This window comes from Mixophyes fleayi, chromosome 4 (assembly GCF_038048845.1).
Source record: "Mixophyes fleayi isolate aMixFle1 chromosome 4, aMixFle1.hap1, whole genome shotgun sequence".
Taxonomy (NCBI): domain Eukaryota; kingdom Metazoa; phylum Chordata; class Amphibia; order Anura; family Limnodynastidae; genus Mixophyes; species Mixophyes fleayi.
Window position 1 is genome coordinate 276646544 of NC_134405.1, and position 27634 is coordinate 276674177.

The 27634-nt window shown below is 38.9% G+C and overlaps 1 protein-coding gene across 3 annotated transcripts in view; it reads left to right on the top strand.

The window, feature by feature from the left end:
- The window catches only part of SAR1B (secretion associated Ras related GTPase 1B), a 93205-nt gene that overhangs the window by 42126 nt on the left and 23445 nt on the right, over positions 1-27634 (top strand). For all 3 annotated transcript variants that reach the window (XM_075209761.1, XM_075209760.1, XM_075209762.1), the window contains 3 exons: positions 21253-21372; positions 24062-24127; positions 26252-26355. In XM_075209761.1, coding sequence (XP_075065862.1) covers positions 21253-21372; positions 24062-24127; positions 26252-26355 — 290 coding nt within the window. The remainder of the gene's footprint in view (positions 1-21252; positions 21373-24061; positions 24128-26251; positions 26356-27634) is intronic.

Genomic DNA, 27634 nt, shown 5'->3' on the forward strand with positions numbered 1-27634 from the left:
GGAAATCGTGTTGCTAATTTCATAATCTGTGATTCTGCTACTCTGTGTGAATTTGATATGCTTAGACAGATTGGAGATGCTGCTGGAGGGGTGGAGACTGGATTGGGGACTATGTGAAGAGCACACGCTGCTGCATTAACAAGTACTCTCTATAACCAGTAAGAGTGCCAGGCTGGCATGGCGATACAACTCCATCTGGACTGACTGAAGATTAGAGCGCTACAGAAGGACTGCGAGAGTCATCTTCCTTCTGCTGGCATCTCTGCAGGTTTTGTGGATCTGTGCGATTGCCAAATGCGGAATGACGTTTAAGCAGGATCGCTGCTTTGCCAGCAACCTTTGGTGAGAATCCTCCACAGCATAAGGGCCAACTTATATCTGGCACCCCCCCAGGGAGGCTTATAGATTACTGGTACAGTGATGCATTTGTACCTCTTGTGTGATGTATATTCCATCTGTCGTAGTATGATTTTGTTAATCACTTTTTCAATATAATTGCTGTTAGTGGTTTTGTATTTATAAACCAAATAGAAATATCTGGATAAAAGTTTGTGTGTGAAATAGTGTTCCCATCTCCACTGTTCTGAGAGTAAACAGCCTCATAAAATATACAAATACAAGTTAACCCGTGCATGATACTCATGCATTCTAGTCAAATCAAGCAACTTAAAGTCTTAAAAAGGTTCTTGTCGTGCATTTGGGCCTAGCCCAGGCCTCCTCAGGGGAAGAGCGTTACTTCCCAATGCAAGCGCCCTTTTTAATGTGTGTTCATGAGGTAAAATTACCTCACGAAAATGCGTTTGAGCCCTCAACTCGTAAATTTAGCCTTTACTACCCCTCCCATGGGGGGAAGGGGGGATAATGGAAGTTAACTGACTTCACTATTCTAATTTTTTTGTCAAATAATGTCAGTATACCAAATTTCAGGTCAATTGGATGAGCCCTCTCACACTAACACACGCCGCTAGGCTTTTATATTATAGATATTTGCTGGTGAACAGGAAAGTAGATGAGCTGGTGAGCGCCTTTCTCTTAAAGTTTCCTCTGTCTGGGTATTCCACTCCTTCACATTTAAGAAGAGGAAATTTTGTAGAAAAGCCTAAAAAAACAAAAACGTCCAGATCAAAATATGTGACATTGTTGGGGGTGTGTGTGTGTATATATATGTATATGTGTATATATATGTGTATGTATATGTATATATGTGTATATATGTATATATGTATATATATATTTATATATTATACTAGGCAATATAATTTTTTTTTTTAAATGTTCTGTTTGTTTCAAGCCATGAGTCTCTCTGTGGATGGGGCAGCTGGGGAAAAATTTATGTAGCCACTTTGAGACTGTAATATTGGCTTGCCCAAGGCAAATACCTGCACTCAACATTACACACAATATTATTGCCTTTCATGAAATGTATGTTCTTATTTGCTATACTGCATTCCTATTTCCTAGCCAAAGGCACACAAATATATTGACCACTTATCCTCAAAGTTAAAACTTGTGACATGCTGATTTAGAAATAATGGCACCATTTTCTCTATCAGTCATGTGTTTTTTAGACTAGATCCCAATCGGGGAGGCTCTTTGATGGTGGTTTTTTTTTTTTTGCTGGTTTTTTTTAAGGATATATTATATTCTAAATTCTTCTCATTAAGCAGACTGCCACAAAGCAAAAAACCACAAGCAATGTGTATTTAATCTAGAGATGCTCACTGGCCCTCGTTTGGTTTTGGATCTGGATTAGCTTCGTGTTTTGGTTTTGGCAAAACCATCCTTGTGTGTTTTGGTTTTGGATCTGTAGTTTTTTTAGACAAATTGCTAAAATATGCTAAAATCACATAATTTGCTCTTTTTTTGATCCTACATTATTATTAACCTCAATAACACTAATTTCGAGTCCTTTGCAGTCAATTTTGACCACCTCATAGGTCATAATATTATTTTCATACACTTTCAAACAAAGATTGCAGCACTTCTTGCCAGTGATAAGAAAAGGGCCATTATCATGCCTGGGCCTAAGACCAAAAATCCACCTCTTATGTGTGCAATTATTTTTACACAAATCCTGACAACCGTTGTCTAGCCACTTGTAGCGTTTGTAAAGCCACAGTCAGTAGAGGTAGGGACCTTAACCTTCTAGGCTCCTCATCCATGTTACGGCATTTGAAGCGAGTTCATGAAAAGCTGTTGGGGAAAATCAGAAACTTATGTTCAAAAAATGACAAGCAGTCCAGCATCATCTACCCCCCTTCTCTCATCTAGATCCCAGCACCTGCAATCTACACCCCAACACCTTCATCATCAATATCCTCAGTAGCGATCAGAGTTAGTCCTGCATCCAAGTTGCTAAGGCTAGATGACTCCTCCACTATCCTGGATTCCTCAGAAGAATTCTTGAGTGTTAGTCCCACTGCTGCTGCTGCTGGGGGTCAATCTTCAACCAAGAAGAATACTATTAGTAGTTTACAACAATTTACTGTTAAACTATCCTTTGCTAGACGAAATATCCACTATTAATGCAGCTGGTTTTAAACAGTTACTTGAGGTCTTCTGTCCCTATTACCAAAATCCATCATGACACCATTTTACTAGAAAAGCTTTCCTTACCTCTACCAGAAAGTTGGTAAAAATGTAATTTGTTGGGCTACAAAATGCCATTCTACCCACTGTACACTTAACCACAGATATGGGGACAAGTGGAACTGGGCAAACTAAAGATTATAGGACTGTGACAGCCCATTGGGTTGGTGATTCACCAGCAGGAACAGCAGCAGCATGTACCCAAGTACGTCACATTTTTCAGAAGTAGGCTACTCTATGTATCAGTGACTTCACTAAGAGGCATACAGCTGACAATCTGTTACAAAAAGTAAGGGATGTCATAGCAACATGGCTAATCCTGCCTGAGGATATGGGATTTCTGATAACGCCACCAATATTGTTAGAGAATTACAGCAGGGAAAATTCCATCATATTTCCTGTTTTGCTCACACAATCAACTTGGTGGTACAGAACTTTTTAAAAAATGACAATGACATGGGTCATTTTCGGGATTATGCAACAGCATGTAGGAGAATGCAGCAGCTGCAAGAAAACTAGAATTTGAGGGGAATGTACTTTAGTCCAGCGAAGTAGTCGCCTGTGAAGAGAGCGCAGACACGGTTGGCTTGAGTCAAGTGATTGCCTTAATTATACTTTTTGAGAAGCAGCTAGAGAAATTGAAGGATGAAATTAAACTGAGCAAATCTGCTAACTATATTGTAATTGTAGATCTAGGACTTAATTCACTTTGCCTGGATCCAAGAGCTATCAACATCTTGTAATGACGTCTCCTCCTTAAGTTTCTCTGGCAACTGCTTTTCGGAAAAAACTTAGCTTTCCCAAGACACCCAGTTGTGATGCAGATGAGTCAGTGCAACAATTTCACATTTTGCTCTGCTCTAAAATAATTGCCCAAAAATTTTGACAGCTCTGCCATAAAATGAACTACAAATTCCATGAGGAAGGCCATTATCGGCAATTACATCAAAGCACACAGTCTTCGGTGATTGGTGGATTCCAGAGGGGATGAATTAGTATTGTTTGAGGAAGATGAACACAATGATGAGGGTGAATATGATGACAGTGTAGAGTGCAGGTGCTCAAATCTAGCTAAGAGAAGGGAGCTACCTGATGCTGGTATACCTAGTAATATTTTGGGTAGAATGGTATCTTGGCAATTATGTTTTTCTACAGTAAATTTTCACTTTTTTTAGAGAGGTTTTTTTTTCTTTAAAAAGGTACAAGCTTTTAATTTACATTTTTGTTTCCTTGACTTAAAACTACTATGCACTTGAACATAGGCTTTAGCACATGAGGTAGAGGGATTAGTATCACCATGACTGAGACTGGAAAGTGACAGCAACAGTGTCACCCCTCCTGTTTCTGTATGAACTATGGCACAATACAATGTCACTGGAGACTTTTAAGAACACCGACAATTTCTGTTTCAGCACTGAACCCTGTCACCTCTCCTGTTTCTGAGTGAGCTATGGTACAGTAGAATGTAACTGCAGATTTAGACCAAGCCAGTCAGCCCTATAATTTCTATTTCAGCAATGACTCTTTGCAATGGAACACTCCTTTTTGTCTGTTACCTATATAACGCAGTAAAATATGCCTGCAAATTCAGAAGAAAAGTCTGCAAGGACTAGTATTTGCATTTCAGCAATGAGAATTAGCAACGCAGCTCTTTTTTTGCGTTGCCTATATAACACTCTTTTTGAGTCAGAATGACAAGGTCTTGCACCATCATGACTGACCTTACAAGAAGATGCCCCACTGACCGTTGCAGAACTAGCACTCATAGAGAAAGGCAAAGGCCTGATTCTTTCTTTGCCACTGCGTATGTCGAATGGCATGTTGCCAATTTTATTTTTTGGGGAACTTAGCTATGCCTTGATTACAGCTCTTTTTTTCTTGACCAAGGTAAAAGGTTTTTTTTTTTACATTTTTGTTTGCCGGACTTAAAAAGACTGTGTACTTTTACATCAGCTTTATCAGATGACGTACAGGGATTACTATCATCATGACTGGTGGCAGCAGCTGCTTGGTGCTCCTGCTCTTCTGTGACTGCTGTAAATCCATTTTGATAACACCCTACACTTTTTGGTGCAAATTCAGAAAAAAAGCCTGCAAGGACTTGTATATTTGTATTTCAGCAATGACAATTAGCAATGGAGCTTTCTTTAACACTGCTACCACCCTCCTCTTTCACTTATGTAAGTTTGCCTGCCCAACTGCTCTAGATTCTATCCTACCACTTCTGTATCCCTCTCTCAAATGGTGCTAGTTCGCCGTGGTGGGAGGTATTTATAGATTCCAAAACTCACGAGATCCGACTATGTCACAATGACGTTTTGCCTCATTTTGGAATCTGAAAAAGCGCGAAAGTACCGAGCCGACTCTGCTCGGTACTCTGATCCCCTAAGTTTGGGTGCGTTTGGTTTCCGAGGAACCGAGCCTGAGCATCTCTAATTTAATCTTGTCATTTTTGAAAAATAATTTGTTAAAGTAAAACTATGTTAAGATGTCTCACAGTTATGCAGAAGTACCAACATGGAGGGCTGTCTTAACCCTTTGTAACAATGTCCGCAAGTAATAGTCTGCACATGTATGTACTTGGGCTTCTATTGGTGTCTTATTAGGTTGGTAAGGATGTGTGCTGTGTTTTAAATACTTTTATTTGTATTTATTTTTTTTTTGTTAAATTTACTATTTTATCCCAAAAAGGCAATAAGAGAAGGATTGCAAATTTTTAAGTAGGATCACAGTTAAGGCCTGGTGAATATTACCACTAGTGGCTACCACTGATGATGGTACTGCTGTTACCGGCAGTGACCCTTGTTGTACAGGGCGAACCCCTCATATTCGCCAAAGGTAGGACTCTTTTATCTTATAAATCTGATAGTCTAGACATGAAAAAGATACAGTTGATAATAAATATCAGCTGAGGAAAGTAGTATGTGAGGCACTCCTGTCTAGATAAACTATCACTATAAAATCAACTTTATTGATAATTGTTATTAAAAAGATTACTGTTTAAATATCCAAATGTCATATAGATTGGCGAATATAAAAGATAGAGGTGAAAAAGATTGAAATGTAGTGCTTAAAGAATTAAAAATGACCCATAGGGAGATGCGGTTGTCCTTGGTAAGTATTTGGGTTCGTATTAAGAATACAATACGTGAGAACTGATGCGTTCTCTATTCACCTTTATAATTAGTATAAGGACCCCTGACAATTGATATCTTGTGTCAAATTACAGTAACGATTCATAATACTTGCAGCTGCCCTTGTTGTTATAAAAGGGTTATTTTGGCCTCATATAAATTGGGTGCTTTTAAATATACACCCACATATATAATTTGGAATATTCTCATATATTCTAAAGATGTACCATATGTTGCGGGCGGAGTTAATATAGATGGTAGTGGTAAAGTTGATGTTATTATTCTATTAGGGCAAAAATCCCCAAAAGAAGGGGGGTTAGTAGATCCAAACATTTATTCCACACATAATAACATAGCCATTTATTATTAACCTCATGTGTATAATGATGGATACATATACATCTTATGTGGTATATCCTAGGTTTATTTCACATCCTTTATCCAGGAAAAATATTTGCACCAGGCTGGTTCTATAATTGATAGTGAGTATTTTATGTAGTTGTTTTCACATAAACACTGTGTGTGAAACCAAAGATGCCTATATGATGTATATAGAGGGGTGTCCTCTAATGAAGGCAATCTCTCTATAATATAGCTCAGCTATGGGATCTCCACATATAAGTAATAGTGGAGGTAATGGTGGATGCTTTTCAATATCTATTATCTCACATGGGCCCTGTGTACTATGGAGAGATGCCTGTAAATATCATGGCAATAATGGTATCCACAAATGAAGGCAAATTTCTCTCAATAGTAGCCCAATAGTGAGATTCCCACGCATGTGGAATGGTCAAAATTGCCCACTATGACTGTATCAGTAATCCGGATTGTGGAACTACCCCAATCTATAATAGTTCTCCTATTGAATACCCGCTTTCAACCTGAGGCTAACAGCTATGATAGTTATTAACTATGAACCTTATTTGCAAAGCACGATCGCGGAGAGGTCCCGCTGACCGACTCCCTATTTCCGGGTCTGTGACGTCATACGTCACGTTACCTGACGTACGTTTCGCCAATAGGCTTATTCATGGGGAATTACCAGTCTAAGATAGGACTGGAACTTTTATGTTCCAGACAGCCAATGATATTGTTTCCTCAATGATTGACATCTGTGGTAGCCATTCATATGGACACAGATCTTGTTACTAATGGGAAGATAGTTTCCTTGTCCTAATCGGACATAAATCTACATTTTAAGATATAGGTTTGTTATTCCGAGGATAATATATATGCGCATGATTGTCAATATGTATATAATTAAGGATATCTTATGTACAAGTACCTTATGTGTCAACATATATAAAAAGTTGATTATAAATGAAAGAGGGACAATAAATAATGATCATTGGACATAATAAAGATATCTATATACAGGATATGTAGTACAAAAATGTGATTCTAAAAATTAATAAAATCGGAAGGGAGGTGAGACGTATGTGATAATGATGAATTCTTAACTGAGTGATAACTGAAGCGAGGGAAGGGGATATACCCTAAGACTCCAATAACAGAGATAAAGTGACACGTGCAATTGAATGTGGTGCCCAGTGATAAAGTAAGCATGAATTGTTAACAGTTGATTATTATTAAATTTGTGTTATTATAAATGTGCTTTCGTTTTTTGTTTTTATTTATATTTTTTGATTTTTTATTGTTTATTATTTTTATTTTTATTTAAATTTTTATTTTGTATTTTGTTTTTATTTATATATTTATATACTATCATTAGGATACTTGGAATTTTTTATTGATATAATGAATATTGGATATATTCTACCAAAATATCTTTATGATCATTTTAGAATGAATAAAGACACTCACAAAATAAATTTCTTTTTTATTAAATATTCGTCAATTGAAGTTTAATACACTTGATCCACTATATTGTGTTATATCAATTGTGACCTGAAATATGATTATATATCAATAGCTAAGAATGAGGATAATGATAAGAAGAACTCTTTGTAATAAAACAATTTTTATTTTATTTATTTTATTATTTTTATTTCTTTTTCAAATATACAAAGAATTAAAGGAGTTCAATAGGATATATAGTATATAAATATATAAATAAAAACAAAATACAAAATAAAAATTTAAATAAAAATAAAAATAATAAACAATAAAAAATAAAAAAACAAAAAATATAAATAAAAACGAAAGCACATTTATAATAACACAAATTTAATAATAATCAACTGTTAACAATTCATGCTTACTTTATCACTGGGCACCACATTCAATTGCACGTGTCACTTTATCTCTGTTATTGGAGTCTTAGGGTATATCCCCTTCCCTCGCTTCAGTTATCACTCAGTTAAGAATTCATCATTATCACATACGTCTCACCTCCCTTCCGATTTTATTAATTTTTAGAATCACATTTTTGTACTACATATCCTGTATATAGATATCTTTATTATGTCCAATGATCATTATTTATTGTCCCTCTTTCATTTATAATCAACTTTTTATATATGTTGACACATAAGGTACTTGTACATAAGATATCCTTAATTATATACATATTGACAATCATGCGCATATATATTATCCTCGGAATAGCAAACCTATATCTTAAAATGTAGATTTATGTCCGATTAGGACAAGGTAACTATTTTCTCATTAGTAACAAGATCTGTGTCCATATGAATGGCTACCACAGATGTCAATCATTGAGGAAACAATATCATTGGCTGTCTGGAACATAAAAGTTCCAGTCCTATCCTAGACGGGTAATTCCCCATGAATAAGCCTATCGGCGAAACGTACGTCAGGTAACGTGACGTATGACGTCACAGACCCGGAAATAGGGAGTCGGTCAGCGGGACCTCTCCGCGATCGTGCTTTGCAAATAAGGTTCATAGTTAATAACTATCATAGCTGTTAGCCTCAGGTTGAAAGCGGGTATTCAATAGGAGAACTATTATAGATTGGGGTAGTTCCACAATCCGGATTACTGATACAGTCATAGTGGGCAATTTTGACCATTCCACATGCGTGGGAATCTCACTATTGGGCTACTATTGAGAGAAATTTGCCTTCATTTGTGGATACCATTATTGCCATGATATTTACAGGCATCTCTCCATAGTACACAGGGCCCATGTGAGATAATAGATATTGAAAAGCATCCACCATTACCTCCACTATTACTTATATGTGGAGATCCCATAGCTGAGCTATATTATAGAGAGATTGCCTTCATTAGAGGACACCCCTCTATATACATCATATAGGCATCTTTGGTTTCACACACAGTGTTTATGTGAAAACAACTACATAAAATACTCACTATCAATTATAGAACAAGCCTGGTGCAAATATTTTTCCTGGATAAAGGATGTGAAATAAACCTAGGATATACCACATAAGATGTATATGTATCCATCATTATACACATGAGGTTAATAATAAACGGCTATGTTATTATGTGTGGAATAAATGTTTGGATCTACTAACCCCCCTTCTTTTGGGGATTTTTGCCCTAATAGAATAATAACATCAACTTTACCACTACCATCTATATTAACTCCGCCCGCAACATATGGTACATCTCTAGAATATATGAGAATATTCCAAATTTTATATATGGGTGTATATTTAAAAGCACCCAATTTATATGAGGCCAAAATAACCCTTTTATAACAACAAGGGCAGCTGCAAGTATTATGAACCGTTACTGTAATTTGACACAAGATATCAATTGTCAGGGGTCCTTATACTAATAATAAAGGTGAATAGAGAACGCATCAGTTCTCACGTATTGTATTCTTAATACGAACCCAAATACTTACCAAGGACAACCGCATCTCCCTATGGGTCATTTTTAATTCTTTAAGCACTACATTTCAATCTTTTTCACCTCTATCTTTTATATTCGCCAATCTATATGACATTTGGATATTTAAACAGTAATCTTTTTAATAACAATTATCAATAAAGTTGATTTTATAGTGATAGTTTATCTAGACAGGAGTGCCTCACATACTACTTTCCTCAGCTGATATTTATTATCAACTGTATCTTTCATGTCTAGACTTGTCTAGTTATGAGAGCACCCCCTCAAATTATATGCTACATTTGTTTACATATAATTGAGGCTCGTCTATACCTTTGAGCGGATTGGTCCACCCCCCTTTTTTTGTTAAATCTGATAGTCTCCAATGATCTAAACCTCAACCATGTGTGAGGATACCATACTTAGATGGGATGGCAGTTACCCTCTGTGGGACTCAACTCACTCAGGTAGTCCAGAGTATATCGAAAATAAGGGTTTATTACGACAGCATAACACCACAAGACATTCACAAGATACAGAGTAAATGATAGCATGTATGCTCCAGCAGCCTTTTGCAGTCACCACTCTCAGAGTCTTGTCCTCCCGCAATATTACCACTATTGTTTAGCTAGACAGTTACAATGTTGCCCATTCTTGCATACTGGCTCACACAGACCCTGCCCTGGTAGGGTTTCCTTCGGTGGCACTACAATGCCAGCCCAGAATACTTTTTGCTGATGTCTTGTACACCAGGATCCTCCAAGCTAGAATAGCTCTCTTGGCATTCTGCTCTCCTTATATTGTTGTTTATATACACAGGGAGTAGGGTCAAATGTCTCAATCTTCCCCCTTTCAGCAGGGGTCTATTAGTGGATACTTTAACTGTTAGACAAACTTTGTCTGTTACCTTGATTATACAATATAATGGCTTGACTCAATTAGCAGTTTGGCTGGCTACACTAAACAAAGTGTTACAATTTTACATTGGGGAATAACATGGCACTTAACACTCATTAAGACATTTGACACATTGTATATCTAGCTTTATACAATCTAAGTTTGAGATACATTTTGATACAATAACATTTAGATTGATACATATTAATATATTTCCCAATGCTATAACAATGTGTATAATACTGTAGAGACCGTGCACATCATCTGACCTAATTACCAGGTATCAGATTACCTGTTCACCTAGATAGTTAACTTGGGCTGCCAGCTAGCTAACTCACACATTGTTCTGATTACAAACCAAATCTAAACCACACCTCATAACAATGGACATTTGAGACAAATGGTAATTACTTTAGCTGACACAAGCAAATGACTTCTGTTGTCCTGTTATTTTCACACAATATGGCAATATTCTTTCTATTTCTAATATATACAATACATATTTGTAATAGCAAGGGCAAAATGTACCTAATAACATGCAATAATACACATAATACACCGATGCTCTGGTGCATATACTTAGACTGGGCCAAGGATTAAAAAGTACATTAAACTGTGAGAAATGGGTGATGATTAGAAAGTCCTTAGTCCAGTAGCACCTCTGTTTGGTGTGCCAAACTGCTCCTGCCTCGCTTAGCACTACTTGAAGACTTTCTCCACTATAAATTAATCCTTTCATTGTGCAGCACTGCTTTTCACTTGTCAAGCAAACATTCACATTTCTAATATCCACCCAGTCAAGTTTAACTCTCTTCTCTTCCCACCTGCACCTCTCCCCTTCCAACCTCAAACATATTTCTTAATGCCAAATACCACGCACTCCACCCACCTTCTCCTCAATCCACCCTCAATTTATTCTCTCAGTACCTGAGGATGTACTCCTCTCATCATTTCTGCTCCGCCACTGCATTCTCACCACTGACACATTTCTATCTTCCTTTCAACATGTTTTCAACACACCAATCCAAAAGAAACCATCTCTCAACTCAGCCTCTCGGTCTAAATACTGCCCTATTTTTCTCCCCTTTGTCTCCAAACTACTTGTGCAACCTTTGTACAACCACCTTTCTCACTTTCTGTCCTCTCCTACCCTTCTCGATACTGCAATCGGGCTTTAGCCCCAAACATTCCAAAGAGACCACAGTTGCAAAAGTGACCAATGATTTATGTACAGCAAATTCTAGGAGTCACTTCTCCATACTTATCTTTCTGGACCTCTCTGCTGCTTTTGACATTGGTGATTGTTGTGAAACAAGGTTTTATATCGCCTCAACCAGTCTGCACCTCGTTTCTCACAAACTGTGGACTATAAAAACATATACTTTTTCTAGCCCTCTGGTTTCCAATATTTATTAATCATATTTAAACTTGCATATATTCTATTTGTAAGTAGTTAAAATGAAATGTCTGCTAGCATGGTTTTCTTATGTTGCAGACTAGTCCATTATTCCAGCCTAGGCTAAAAAGTTGTTGTCCACCAGTTCTGTATGAATGTACATCGCATCAGGAGGTCTCGTGTTAAGATAGGGAAAAGCTCCACAGATAGAGCTCTATGTTTTATTACAGAGAACTGCATTGTGTATTTAAATGTAATGTGCCTGGATTGTGATTTATCCAGTGTATAACTCTGCTGTATAGTCACAGAACGATATCTATCCTATCCAGGGCTTCTGCCTGAGAGAGGGACAATCTATCCTTTGAGTACTGCCTTTTTCCTGATCTTCTCTATAGGTCTTGGGGAGCTGTGTGTCTGCCAAAAGCAGAGTGACAGTGACTCAGGACTGCTGCCTTGCTGGTAGCCAGGAGAAGGTTGGATGGATAGACAGCAGTCTCTGAAATTTGCTAGGATACTGGTGAGGTGTTTCATTATACCAGTATGTAGTCTGTGTCATACTGTTGTGTTGTTTGCTGCAGGGTGTTATTTAACTGTTTATTGCTGTTTGGCGCTACCATTTTGTCAAATAAACCTGTTTATTTTATTTTGAATACTGCAGTACAGAGGGTTACAATAAAGCCAGCTATTATCACAATTGTCACCCCTTTTTCCTGCACAACCTTTACTCCATTGGCCTTAGTAGCAGTTTTTTCCAGGTTCACTTCCTGCTCATTGAACTGCTCCTTTAGCATCTTCCTCTTCCCCTCCACTCCCACTATCTGATTGGATCCCACATTGCTCTGTTCTTGGCCAAACCTATTATTCTTTTGGAGAAATAATTTGCTCTTTCGGCATCTAGTATCACCTCTACGCCGATTACACACAAACTTACCTCTCCTCCCCTGACCTCTCACTTTTTATCCTATCTCGTGTAGCCAGCTGTCTTGGTGTCACACTTGACCTCTCCCTCTCTATTTCTCTTATTTAGTCTCTTCCCCCAGTACTGTTGCCTCCACCTTCAAAATATTGCCAGAATTTGAATTTTCTTACCCAGGATGCTGCCAAATCTTATCCATTCTATCCTCTCCTGAGATGACTGCTGCAACTTCTTTCTAGTAGAGCTGCTCAGGCTCGGTTCCTGGAGAACCAAACACACCTGAATTTAGGAGATACAAGTACCGAGCCGAACTGGCTTGGTATTGTCGTGCGCTGTTGGGATTCAAAACGAGGGAAAACATCATTGTGATGTCATTGGAATTTGGATCTCGCAAGTTTGAATTCCTTTTTAAGATCCAATATAGCGAGGTGTGGGAGGGAGAGCGGACCCCCATTTTTCCTTTCTGCCACTGCTGTGTGCCAATGTGTCCTAGATGTGCTATGAACTGCTGTGTGTTTGTCATTGCTCGGTCGCTTACCATCCAGCCAGGTCGCTGCAGTATTTGTCCGAAAGTGTATGAAAATAATATTGTGACCTGTTAAGTGGTCTAACTTGACTGCAAATGACTTGACATTAGAGTTATTGAGGTTAATAATAATAATGTAGGAACAACAAAAGATCAAAATTATGTGATTTTAGGATTTTTTTTCTAAAAAATCCAAAACACAAGAGGGTGATTTTGCCAAAACCAAAACACGATGCTAATCCAAAACCAAAACCAGTTCACGGGGGCTCAGTGAGTATCTCTACTTTCTAGTAGGGATGAGCGGGCTCGGATTCTCGAAATCCGAACACCTCCGAACAGTGCCGATCCGAGCCTGATCGAACACTGTTCGGGTATTCCCGCCCAACGCAAAACTCAAAACGAGGCAAAACGTCATCATCCCGCCATCGGATCTCGCGAGATCCGGATTCATATTCGTCCCCGCTTGCCGCCGCCATCTTCACTCTGGCAGTGATCAGGGAAGAGGGAGGGTGTGTTAGTGGTGTCCTCTGTCCTGCTCATTCCAGTGGTGCTGTCCTGCTCATTCCAGTGGTGCTGCCCTGCTCATTCCAGTGGTGCTGTCCTGTGTGCTGTCCTGCTGAGTCCAGTGGTGCTGCCCTGTGCCGCATATAATTTTTAAAGCCTTTGCCGAGTGTGTGTGGTTTAGGGGTAAGCTCTCTTGTGCTGCATATAATGGGGGGCGAGGAATCAGCGGATGAGGACGACATCTTGCCTCAGTAGAGCCAATTTACTTTGAACAGGTAGAGATGAATTGCTTTTTTTGTGTGGGGGCCCAAACAAACCAATCATTTCAGCCACAGTAGTTTGGTAGGCCCTGTCGCTGAAATGATTGGTTTGTTAAAGTGTGCATGTCTTATTTCCCCAACAGAAGGGTGGATGGGAGCAGAGCCATAACTTAGAATTCTAGCGCCTGGGGCGAGAAAGACAAATGCCGCCCTCCAAGCCCTAAATTTTAACTAAATTAACCTAAAATATTCCTAAACTGCGCCCCCCTATAGAGTTGCGCCCTGGGCGGTCACCCCTGTCGCACAGCCCTAGTTACGGCCCTGGGTGGGAGGGCCCAAGGACAATTCCATCTTGCACCTCTTTTTTTGCCATTATGTGCTCTTTGGGGCCTAGTTTTTCAAACTGCCATCCTGTCTGCCTCTGCAGTGCCACTCTTAGATGGGCCACGTGTTTGTGCCGCCCACTTGTGTCGCTTAGCTTAGTCATCCAGCTACCTCTGTGCAACCTTTTGGCCTAAAAACAATATTGTGAGGTGTGAGGTGTTCAGAATAGACTGGAAATGAGTGGAAATTAATGTTATTGAGGTTAATAATAGCGTATGAGTGAAAAAAAAAACACAAATCTGGATTTTAGCAGTTTTTATGCTTTTTAAAAAAAAAAAAAATCGGAACCCAAAACGTTGAGGGGGTGTTTTGGCAAAACCCATTCGAACCCAAAACCTGAAGGTAATCAGAACCCAAAATGCGAAAAGTGGCTGGTGCACATCCCTACTTTCTAGCATTCCCCTCACATATTCCTGCTTCAGTCTTAAATGCTGCAGCATACTGCAAATCACCCCGCTAGTTCCCCGAGTCCTCCATAATCCAATTCAAGTTACTTATCCTCTTCTACAATGCCACGCCTTCATACATCTAAATATCTCCTATTGAAATACTCTCCCATTCTTAAATATACAACATTCCTGCACCTTCCCTTTTCTCTGGTAACTACTTCACTCCTGCCTATAAGATTTCTCCTGTGCTCCTATCAAATGTAAAATTCTCTACGCCCAATCAGACACTTGCACACCCTTTAAATCTTTAAACGCTCTTTGAAAACCCATTTCTTTTTATTAGAGCTTAATAAAAACTACACTACCCACACTAGTGTACCCTTGCAACTGTCCCAATATCCACTCTGGACCATAATCTCTTCTTTTGTCTCGGCTATGCCCTCTTCCAATTAGAATGTAAGTTCTCTAATAAGCAGGACTCTCCCAATTCTTTACTTTCATGTCTTCATTTATTTTGTCTACCTGGTATGTCCCTATTCTATGTATATGCATTTTGTGTATGTCCTGTTTTTCTTTATTGTCCAGCAATGTTGAGCACTGTGGCACCTTACAAATCAACAATAATGATAATAAGAGCAGAGTGGGGGCCTCCAGAGTAGTAAGTAATTCTTACTGTACTGGATACACATTTCTATATTCCCGAGAGTATGCACCTACACTACTGTGCAGATGGAAAGTTGGCTACATTAGTTTATTGCTGTAAATTTGTGTGAAATAACATTCAGGGCAGTAACAGTGAGGAGCAAAATAAGGGGCATCACTGGGCTTTGAATCAAAGCTATTTTGGCTTACCCCTCTGGAGGCCCCTTCTGTGGGACTTCTCCTCTTATGCATTGACCCTCCACAAGTTCAAAAGAGATCATGCTTTGGTCTTCTGAGCACCCATTGGTTATTCTGCCACTGGTGTTCAACTGTAGTTAAAAAGAAACCCGAAAAAAACCAAAACTGTAATGCTTCTGGGAGGAGGTTGAAAAGACACTGCGATAATTTTACTGTTCATTAGCAGATGTCTTATACAAGAATAGTTCATATAGAGTTATATTTCTTTGTACAATCTATCTAGAGGACTTCTCTGCTAAAATTTCCGACTAAAGTGTTTTACTGACTGTGCTAATCCTTTTTAAATCCCTCTTGTTGCCAAGTAGACTTTTGGAGTACAAGATATTTCTGCCACTTCACTATCCACATAACCAAAAACTCTCAAAGCTTAACTAAGTTGCTGTGACCATATCAAGGAGAGATTAATGGTCCAGACTGCAAAATAGTAGAAATACGTAACACTCCATAAACACAGGCATGTAGAAAACAATCAGTGAAGAAAAACATACCTACATATGAAAAACACCTCACATAACTATTAATTGCCCTGTTTGTTTAAATAACAGAACAATCACCGGTTACACCAGTGTGAGTAGACTGAATATAGATATAGATGATTATATCTAGTATATATTTATTATAATTCTTTTTATCTTTTTTTACAGCATATGTTACGTTTGTTTCAATAAACAGGTGTCATTTCATCTTCTGACACACTTGGCAAATCTTCCTTTCCTACACAAACCTTGTTTCATTATAGATGAGCAACTCCATACAGGTGTAGTGTAATGCTCTCTGTTTGCATTCCTGTGTCCTCCAAGAATATAATCCCCTTATTTCTCTGAAACATTACAAAACTACTGGGAAGTTGCAGCATTTGTATAAATTAATGCAAACGACACATCTAGTGTGTCCCTTTTTTTCGTTGGAGGTCCTATATCTTTCAGAAACAAATCGTCAATGAATAAAGAATGTTTATACAAGTTGAGTTTGCACTTTATTATATTTCTGCCTAATTAATAACTTGGACACCAACTTATACTGTCCAAGCTGGTAAAATATCCGAGATATGGAAGCCAGTATTCAGTTTCCAGAAACTGAAAACCATATATACATGCCCTAACATCAGTTCACCTGTGACAAAAAGTGCCCTTTAATTATTGTTGAAGATTGCGGTAGTCTTGCAGTGCAGCCTTCTATGTAAATAAGTTTTAACCCACCATGAGTTTTAAGCTCAGAGCTAGAAAATTTCCCATGGATGCGACTTGGGTGATATATCTGAGGGGGATTGGAGTTTGACTGATGGCACTAGTGAGGCCACTTCATGCCTGTGGTTCCCACATGTGCACTTTTATATTTTACACAGAGTGTATTTCACTTCTACTAGATTTCAAGAGATGGGATGGCGGGGCAGTACCCCTTGCCCCAAATGTAATACCCTTCCAGGCACCTTCTGGAATATGCTTTGGACATGTCCTGTGGTGCACTCCTTTTTGGAGCTCGGTATGGCGTTGAATATCCTTCACACTGGAAGCCACCCGTGCTTTATGCCCATAGGTCTGTCTCTTTGGCCTCACATTGGAAGAATGCTTTAACAATCCATTGTTTAAATACTTGTTCATTTTAACTTCACTAGCCAAGGTGGTTCCGGCGAGGGGTTGGATGGTGCCGGAGCCTCCCAGTGTTCACAATTTGATTACTCTGGTAACTGATGCCTGGAAACAGAAAAGGTTGATGGGAGACTTTGCACAAATATCATAAGGTGTGGTATCCCTGGTACAAATCTCAATTTGTCATTCACCCTCATCGGAATGACTGACGCTACGATATAGTCTGGAGCCTCGTTGATTCTCTTTCACTCTCTTCCTTATGGGAGGGAAGACTCCCAGCCCTGCGCAGCACTTCTAAGTGGATTTTGTAGGTGGGCCATTAAGTGTCATTGTTATAGTAACATCTTCATAGTTTTATACAAAGTTGCGCTTACTTGGTTCTGCCAAATTCCCTACTTATGTTTTCTGAATTGTCAGGTTCTCATAGTACATGGTAAAGATAGAAATGTTTTTTTTTTGTTATATAGCAAGTTATGTGACTGTATGTCTGTTTTGTTTGTGTTGGAAAACTTTAATAAAAACACTAATAAAAACAAAATAAAAAAAAAACACTGAGCGGAATTCACGCTTCTGTTACAGAACAGACTGTGCATTACATTACAGATAAAACAGAAGCAAGTTCATCCCACCAATACTGTCATTTTACAGTGCCACACACATCTAGATTTAGTTGTTTGGCGTTATTACTAAGGATGCTCAGGCTCGGTTTTATTGAAGACCGAGCCCCCCTCCACCCCAAACTTCGCCAATCCGAGTACCGAGCCAAGCAGGCTCAGCACATTTTCGCGTCCTAGGAAATGAATTCTATGTAAAACGTCCATTGGTACGTTATCAGATCTCCTCCATAAGTTTTGGATTCCATAAGTACCTCCCTGCACGGAGATCCGTCGCCATTTCACAGACAGACAAAGGAGCAGTAGCAGCATTCTTGACAGTCTCCAGTGAAATTGCTCTGTGTCATTGCTCATACAGAAACTGAAGGTGTGGCAGTGCTCTTCTAACTCTCCAGTGCCATTGCTCACACAGAAACAGTATTACAATTCACATGGTGGACAGTGTGATTGGGTAGACTATTCATATATGGATGTTATTATTATAGGGTTAGGGATAGGGCCAGGTCTAGAGATAGGGACAGGGTTAGCATTAGGGATAATGCTATCTACATTTGAATTGTCAACCTAATAAATACTGTATATATTTCAATTGTCCTAATAATACTGTTGATGTCATTATATGGCCAACTTTCTAACCTTGTCTAGTCTGCTGCTCATCAATTATATTATGGCAATCCAACATAAGGGTGGGTGAGAAGGCCGAAGGACATTACCACCTCGCACCACTCTTCTTTTCTGCCAGTGCTGTGTGGCAATGTTTCTTAGATGTGCTTAGTAACCAGCCTGCTCGCTGCTGTCTTTGGCCTAAACTGGATGAAAATAATATTGTGACCTGCGAGGTGGTCAAAATTGACTGGAAATTAATGTTATTGAGGTTAATAATTATGTAGGAACCAAATTTGTGATATTTTAGATGTTTTTTTTTATTTTTTAGCAATTTTTGCAAAAAAAATACAGATCCAAAACACATGAGGGTGGCTTTGGCAAAATCAAATCACTGGGGTTCAGTGAATATCTCTAGTTATTACTGAACAATTGGACCTTAAGCAATAGTGCCACAGGAGAATGGACAGATTGCATAGATGTTTTAGCCAAATGACTGGATCATATTGGGCCAAATAAGTACAACTTGCTGATGGTGCATGAAGAAAACACCACCTGTATGCTTAGCTGCAGAAATAATGTTACATGCTTAGAAAGCAAAAATCTGAATAATAACAATATTAGTACAGTAAATCCCAATAGTAACATAAATAAATGGCTTCCTAAGTTTATCATCATTGATTTTACAATATTTTTGGTCTAAACCATTTTTTTGAATTGGAAATCGGCACAATCAAATGTTCCAAAAGGTGAAATGCAGCATTTTAACAGCTGCTTTATTTATGAAAGGGTAAAGTTTAACAACTTAAGAACCCCACTTATTTAAGCATGAAAAACTACTGTGAGTGGAGCTCCTTACAAATGTATGATGGCACCATACAAGTTCTAGTGAGATAGATAAGTGTTCCAAGATTATCCCTTGCACTCACCACTCATCACAACCATTTTTCACCCTGTACTGATGACATTGTGTAACTTGTTTGATACATCTGTGGTACAGAGCTGTGATTGACATCTGGCTGATCTCCCAGAGTTTTTCCTGCAGTGGCAAATGTAGTTGTCTTTTTACATGTGAATATAATTTCTCTTGTATGAAGTGAGCCTGTTTACACTCCTCACAAATCTAGAATTTCTAGTGACTGGAGTTTCCAGGAAGCCCTGTCTATACGTCATACCTCCCATTTGTCCTATTTGATGTGACTGTCCTGTGGATTAAGACTTTTGACCTGAATCCAGTACAGTTAAAAGGTGTGTCACTGACAGTTCCCTCTACTGAATTGTGCATACCCTAGGCAGGAGCCTGCCACTTTGAAGGGGTGATTCTAAAAGAAGGGAAGGGCTTTGGGGCCAATGTGATGTGCGCGCTGTTCCACTTTCAAAACATCCCAATCTTGTATACCTTAAAGTTGAGAGGTATGATAATCACCTCTGTAAACAAGGTTATACAGGCAAGGAATGTAATTGAAAAATATTATTTTAACTCTTCAAAGTTCACTCTTTGTGAGAGCACTGGTGGGGTCGGGGTCCAAGTAAAAGTGTTACTCCTGATGGTCTTTCTTTTTGAAACGAAACGTGATGAGGTATAATCTACTGATCTTATTGGGCTTAATACTAGTTCTATACATTGGACTTTCCTATTGCCTTTTCTTGCAATAACTGATCTTGCCCTGGACAACAGCTATGTGGTAATCAACATGGGCTTAGTTAACAGACAACCCCCTTATCCATCCTGCTGGTATTAGGACTTTGGTACTCCAGATAAGTGCTTATGTTTTGTATATTTTGTTGGAGATACATATTATGTCCAGATGCAGAGCAGTACCAAGAAATAAGACACATGAGCCTTGTTTTTTGTTTTATACGGTATGTGTTGTGATTTAATTATGGAAGATATTACACTATCTCTGGTTTCTTCATCTCTTTTTGTCACATGTTTTAGAGCCCCTCAAGATTCTAGTTCGAGAATTTGGGACCCAAACATAGATGTGACTAAATCACTTCTATAATCAGTACACATCATTATCACCTCACGTTGGATATAACTCCTACATACTGTGCACTATTAGGCACCCAGTTTCTTCTTCTTTATAGATATCTTTTTCTGGATTTACCATCTGGTGCATTTCAGGATTGGCTGCCGCTTGCACAAAAGGCAGTGTCTTAAGATGTAGTACTGAATGGACTGTGTGTGTGTGTGTGTGTGTGTGTGTGTCTTATGCAGTAAAACTATTTAATGAAAATATTTCAACATTTTTGGTTTAGTACAGATTAAAGAACAACCAGAATTGCAGGATAATAAACTTATTTCTAATACCAAAAATCAGTCTATGAACATGTACGGAATATGACTCACCTTTGCTCAATGTAGTCCCAATGGGATAAAAAGCACAATATTATTATTTAATATTTCTGTAGAGGGAGCATTTAACAATGTAAACTTCCATGGGCAGAGTCCTGTCTACCCATTGTTTCCTGTTTGTCTACTGTCATTATCCTTTGTTAAATCCAAAATATATTACCAGTGGAACACAAACCGATGTCTTTTGCTACATTCTGTGTGAGTCCATATAGTTTTATAATCACTTATCTGTGCTACTTATGCATTACTGCCTCATGTATTTGTGATTTTGCTTACTGTATTATGTCATATCTGTATTTGTACAATTGACTGGAGCTGCGGAGTTTGTGACGCATTAAAAATAATAATAAAAAAGAGCAATTTTTAGGGCATTATACATTGATGCCATATATTTTTTTCATCCTACAGGTTTATACAAGAAGAATGGAAAATTAGTATTTTTAGGATTGGATAATGCTGGGAAAACCACATTGTTACAGATGCTTAAAGATGGACGAATGGGCCAGTATGTTCCAACACTTCATCCCAGTGAGTACTTAAGTAATTCACTAATTATGAAACACGGGGTATTGACTAGAAAAGTCAAATGTAAAACATGCAGAAATGGAAAAAAGGCTATTTTACTTCCAATTTTCTGTTAATATTTTACATTAATATTTACTTCTAAAAGTTTTTGTCTTTTAATGATTTTTCTGGCTATAGCAGTGTGCTGGGGGAATTTTCTGTGTTTTTTCTTTTAGGGTAACCCCATCCTCTCAAGCACCTGATATGAGCCTATAAATTGATTGAGCAACTTCCACTTCTGTATATATCTAATAATATATTTATTATTGTCATAATTATCTGATTTAGATGGTACTGTCACGGGCACTAGGAGTCTTTACCCAGTATCACCCGCTGATGGTCTTATCAGAGCAGTTGAGTTGGTATATGATACTCTGATGGCAGGGTGATAATGGAACTGGAAACAGCAGATGGTTAGAGAATGCTCAGAAAGTCTATGACTAGCAGCACTGGTAAACAATAGGTAACTGAACACGAGGATCTGGATGGACAAGGACACCTGAGGGTAGTCAGTGGTCTGCGTATAGCAAGTTGTACCGCTGTCTGTAGTGAAGGAATGGAATCCAGGTGAAGGTAACGGGGAAGTCAGTGGTTTGCGTGTAGCAAGTTGTACCACTGCTTATGTGAGAGGATATATGTAACTGGTGACATAGGGAAACAGGAATCAGTGGTTTGCCTCTAGCAAGTTGTACCACTGAATATATATGTGAGGAAGGACACGAGGAGATAAATGCAATGCAGAGTCTACACGGGTACACTGAACTTGATCCCACGTTGAACTGCACACAATAATAATAATGAATGAACAGCACTGCACAGATAAACAAAGTCACTAGAATAGTCCAGCAAAAGGAAACACAGTCAATAATAGCAATAGTCTCAGAGGATGGAAACTCCGGAGGAGAACAACTCCGTCCAGATGGATATGCAATACACCAGCACAGTCAATGAGAAGTATGCATACCGTGGTTCAGATGAGCAGGCTGTTAGAGATAGCTGCAGGGATACCTGAGCGGCAGGGAACAGACGAGATGAGAAGTCCTTGCAGAATGGAAGCGGCAGGTAGGTGCAGCGCACTGTAGGTAGGCCAGCAAGGATGACAAATACTCAGGAAGCAGTAGTATATCGAATTGAACAGCAGGAGACCACGGGAGAGTTGAAGCGATGTAGCAGAGCTGGAAGCCGAGGAGCGTAGACTCGATGCTAACAGGCAAGTTGACACAAATGGACACACTGTAGAAGAAGTAGGCAGCGGGTCAGCTGACGGCAGGTAGAATGCAGACTGGAGCGCTGAGACGAGCAGGACTCTGTAGACACGCTGAAGTAGTGAACAGGAATCAGCTGGAACAGTAGCGATGTAACACAGGAGAGTTTGAAGTAATCTGTAACTGTAGATATACGGAGGCAGCGGATAGGAATCAGCTGCTGGAGTCACGATGAAACACAGGAGAGTTTGCAGTAATCTGTAACTGTAGATATACGGAGGCAGCGGATAGGAATCAGCTGCTGAAGACACTAGGAACACGAGGAATAGAAGTGGTCTGGAAACCACAAACGGCAAACAGGAATCAGCATCAGCTGAACACACGAGCAGGCACTGGAACACCTTCAGAGACTCATGAGGAATGAGACTCCAAGATCAGGCCACGTGGTATTGACCACAGGTGCTTAATATAGGGAGTGTTGCCTGATCAGCCAATTAAGTTAAAGGAACAGAACTGAAGGTTAAAAGGGACTGCACATGCACAGTACCTCATTATAATGGACGGACACGATTCCTAGCTACCTTAGAAGTAGCACTCACAGTCCGGTGAGTGACAGGTACATTTTGAAAGCTCATACCTATCATGTAAATATATTTTATGTCAAACTCCTGATAGTTGAGGGGATAATCCCAGCATCTAAAATGGCTAATTGAGGGCACCCTTCTGAAATGAGGAAGATAAGTTGGTGTTTACAAGCGCTTCAGAAGTTTGTAAAGACAAAGGGGCAAATTGTCAACAACAGACAGCTACTGTTATCCATCAAGCTGTTACAAGGTAGGGTAGAGTAATGTTTATGGAATATTTCATTCCAGGGCAGTCATTCATGCATTTGCTTTGATTAGTCTGACAATTACTACCACCACATTTGTGCTCTTTATTCTACCCTACAAAGTAAACCTTATTTGTCTGTAAGTTTTATCAGATTATATGTAGCTTTTACAATTTACAGTTCCCTATATGAATAACAATGCATTTAGTCTTTCTCTTTTTTTATATATTTGATTATCTCATTGGGGGTTGTAAATTAAACGTGACACATTATCTTGCATTGCTACCTTGCTGCAACCAGTGCACTGTGTATATGGAGTTTGTTTCCACCATTTCTTGTATTGACCAGGACTGAATACTTCTATGTAGCCAGGACCTCTGCTGCTTACCCCTCCATAGCGGGAGAGATCCTAAGCATCTGATATAAATCAAATTGGCTACTGAATCAGGAAGTACTATTTGAGTTGAGCAATTAAAATATATATTTTAAAGAGTAAACCTTGTGAATGTCAGATATCTCTAACAAATGCTTATAGTGTTAGTACTGGTGCAGCCAAAATACTTGAAAATGTAATTTCACATTCACATTCATTTAAATAAACCTATTTATTTTTATTAAGCTTCAGAAGAATTAACAATTGCTGAAATGACATTCACTACATTCGATCTCGGTGGACATGTCCAAGGTGAGTTATGATAGGCAGAGTTATTAGTTATTGTATTATTGGGGATCATCCACAAACAAATAGCAACACAAGTATTTAATATTTTCCAGTTCACTGTTTATATTTCAAATGTATGTATTGGACAAGATATGCTTTGGCATAAGCGGGATACCAGAAATAAATGGACAGATATATTGGCTATAACTTGTAGGCAAGGCTAGGATGGTTCAGAAGGTCATCTCTTCCTGATGACCATACAGTAGATTAGCCCTATAATGTCTAAAGATAAATCCAGCTATGTACAATTTTATTTAATGCTGTGTCTTTAAGCACTAGACATGCCAGATGAAGTGTGCTTTTAACCTATTAATAACCAGAGAGACACCTTGATAAGATTAGATTCCAGTTTTTTGTACTTTGAAGTTTAGAGAACCTTTTTTAGCAACAAGTTTTTCTCCTAAATGTATGCTCCAACAGGGGTGGTCTTTATGTATTTAACATTTTTCAACATGCACCCTTGTTGCACCCCTCTTTGCTTTAGGAGATATATTATACTTTTATTTTGACAGATCATTTTGAATTGCCCTAATGCTGAATTCAAGGCACACCAGGTGAACCATATAAAATATCAGTGGAACTTTTAAGTTGTATTTGGGAATGCACTCTGTGCCATAATGTGTCACTATTGTATACAGTGATAGACAAACCTCTGCCCACCATATATGTATAGTAATTTAGTCATCACAAGATTGGGGAAAGCATGTCCCAGCTGCAGATATAAGAGAGAGTATAAGGGAAAAGCAAAGCAATCAATGTGCTGGTGATGAAATATACTTTCTGCTTCTATTATTATGTCTGACAAGGGCTGCCAAGAGGATTTCAGGGCCCCGGTACAACAAATTCATGAGGCCTCCCCTTATAGTCGAGTATGCTATCCTTATGGCACCGCAAATTTTTTCCCAGCTATGGTCATGCGTTTGGGGGCATGGCAAATGAGCCATTGGGGCGTGGCTAACACATCAAAATCACTAGGCTCTGAATTCGCCGGAGCGTCACATATGTCCAAGCACTCCTGACTTTCAGGATATCTAGCACCACAGTGTAGTATAGAAACAATGTAGTGTGTACACAAAGAGTTCAGTCTTGGCCTGCACCTTACATTGGGCAGAACACTCTCCAAAAATTGGCATTGTCCCTACTAGAATCACAACATTTCACATACTGTCCTGCTCTCTCCTACCTGTTATTCTCACTTTCACCAACTGTGGTTGCAGGTTTCTTTAGTTGCGGCTTGTCTGGATCCTGGAATGCTGGGGGCCCTATTTGTAAAAAAATGGCTACATTTAGATAATTCCAAACAACCCTGTCGTTAAATTAATACCACCCACGATTAATATTTAGGCCTTCCTCCAGCTCCAACATTACAATAATGTGCCCCTTCATCATCGCCATGCCTTATGATCACACTGCGCCCTCCATGCTGCTTTTGCCCCCTTCACCTGGCTCCCCTTCATCACACTATACTATGCTGCTCCCCCGCCCCTTTTTCAATCCCACTGTGACATGCTCCCCCCTGTTTTTTAAATCCTTTGTGCCATGCCCACCCTCGTCTTTTAACCCCTCTGTGCCATGCCCACCCTCGTCTTTTAACCCCTCTGTGCCATGCCGCCCCCCCCCCCCCCCCGTTTTCCTCCCTTTACTTACCTTGTCCTTTTCTGCTCTCTAATTTCTTAGTCTTCTCTGCTCCATTCAGACTGTCTGAACTGAATGCTGGGCGTGACATGAAGATGTCACACCCGGCATTCAGTCTGAGTGGAGCAGAGAGGAGGGACGCCGGCGCTGCGATCACGTGAGTATGTTTATTTTTTTTTAACTACCCTGCTCCCCCCACCAACGGCCGCAAAAAAACCCCCCAAACAACCAAAAAAAAATTAGTTTTGAAAAAAAAAAAAGGTTAAAAAAAAATCATCGGAGCTAGAGCCCTGGGTAATTAGTACCCGGACCCCCCCCCTCTCGGCGGCCCTGTGTCTGACAATTGAGATATTGTGGTTCTATGATATACCGCTTAAACTGCTACAAAAACATTATCTGTACAAGTCCTGTGACCTATTAAATGTCTATTATATTGTTATTCTGTTCACATAGCTCGCAGAGTGTGGAAAAACTACCTCCCTGCCATAAATGGCATTGTTTTTCTCATTGACTGTGCTGATCATGAACGGCTAGCTGAAGCTAAAGCAGAACTTGATGTAAGTACTGTAAGTTAAAAGGTTTGCTAAGTGTGTTCTCTGCAGCTGACACTTCCAAAGCCATATCTGTCTCTGAGCGCGTCAAGTGTGCAGCAGTTGAAGAGTAATTTGTCCATCATGTTTGCTTTCCTGATTTAATCTAACCTGTGTCTAGATGTACTTAAGTGAAATGTGATCTTTTTCATAGACACAATTGTTTTGAAAATATGGGTCATGGGGAATTTATAAAAGAATCGATGAACCCCCAAAACTGTGAGGTATTGGGCTCACCACATATAAATACATTGATAGCGTTATGTACGAACATAGATGTAAAAGTACATTTATGCTTCTCAACAAGTTTTTAATGTAAGCGAAGACATCTTCAACAGCCATTTAAGAAAGTTACTTATGTTATTGATTTTATTTTATTAATTTAAGTTCTTGATGATATTTATTAGTCATTGTTTCTTCTATATAACTCAAAGGTTCCTTGGAATTTTTTTTTATACCCAGCCCAGAATAATTGTTCAAATTGGCTTCACAACTGTTGTCCACAAACACTGTACTGTAAAATATTATTAAAAATACTTTATCGGAACAATACAAAACAATTGGAGCAATTTTTTACAATATTACAAAAAGCGCAACATTTATCCATATTATAAATAACCATTCCTTCTGTCTATTCCTTGCCCATAAGCTAGAAGCCCTCTGATCTAAACCAGCCACACTTTTGAAGATTTTATCTACATCCTATAATTATAGATGGACTTTTGTGAGAGGAATGATCTGAAAAAGTTCAAATCACAGCAGTATGGTAAAAGGGGAATTGTGTGCCATTGTTGAAAAAATTGTGTTTTTTGTTTTTGTTTTTTAAAAAAATGTGAATGCAAAACGTTACCTCTATCTCAGGAGCATAACACTTTATTGCCAAGCCCCTTAGCAAAACTTGGTGGGAAGTGAATTGGGGCCAGAGTGGCACGTGTGGCAGCTACATGGGGCCTGGGACCTGCCGGGCCCTGAGGGCCCCCTCATCTGCCATAGTCTGTAGCAATTGCTATCCCTGCTGTCCAGGTGGTTATGCACATGATGGTTGTTTAAACTGTTTACAATGATATTTATTATAATTTTGTTTCCCCAAAATTATTGTATTACGAGACACACCTTTAAACAATGAAAAAGGTCAATATTAGATTTTGTGGTGACACATGTATGTTTTCCTGTACAAAGCTGAGAGAAGATGCTGCACCGTATGGCGTGATACCTGCAGTATTATGTTACATAATGAGTGGGTTGC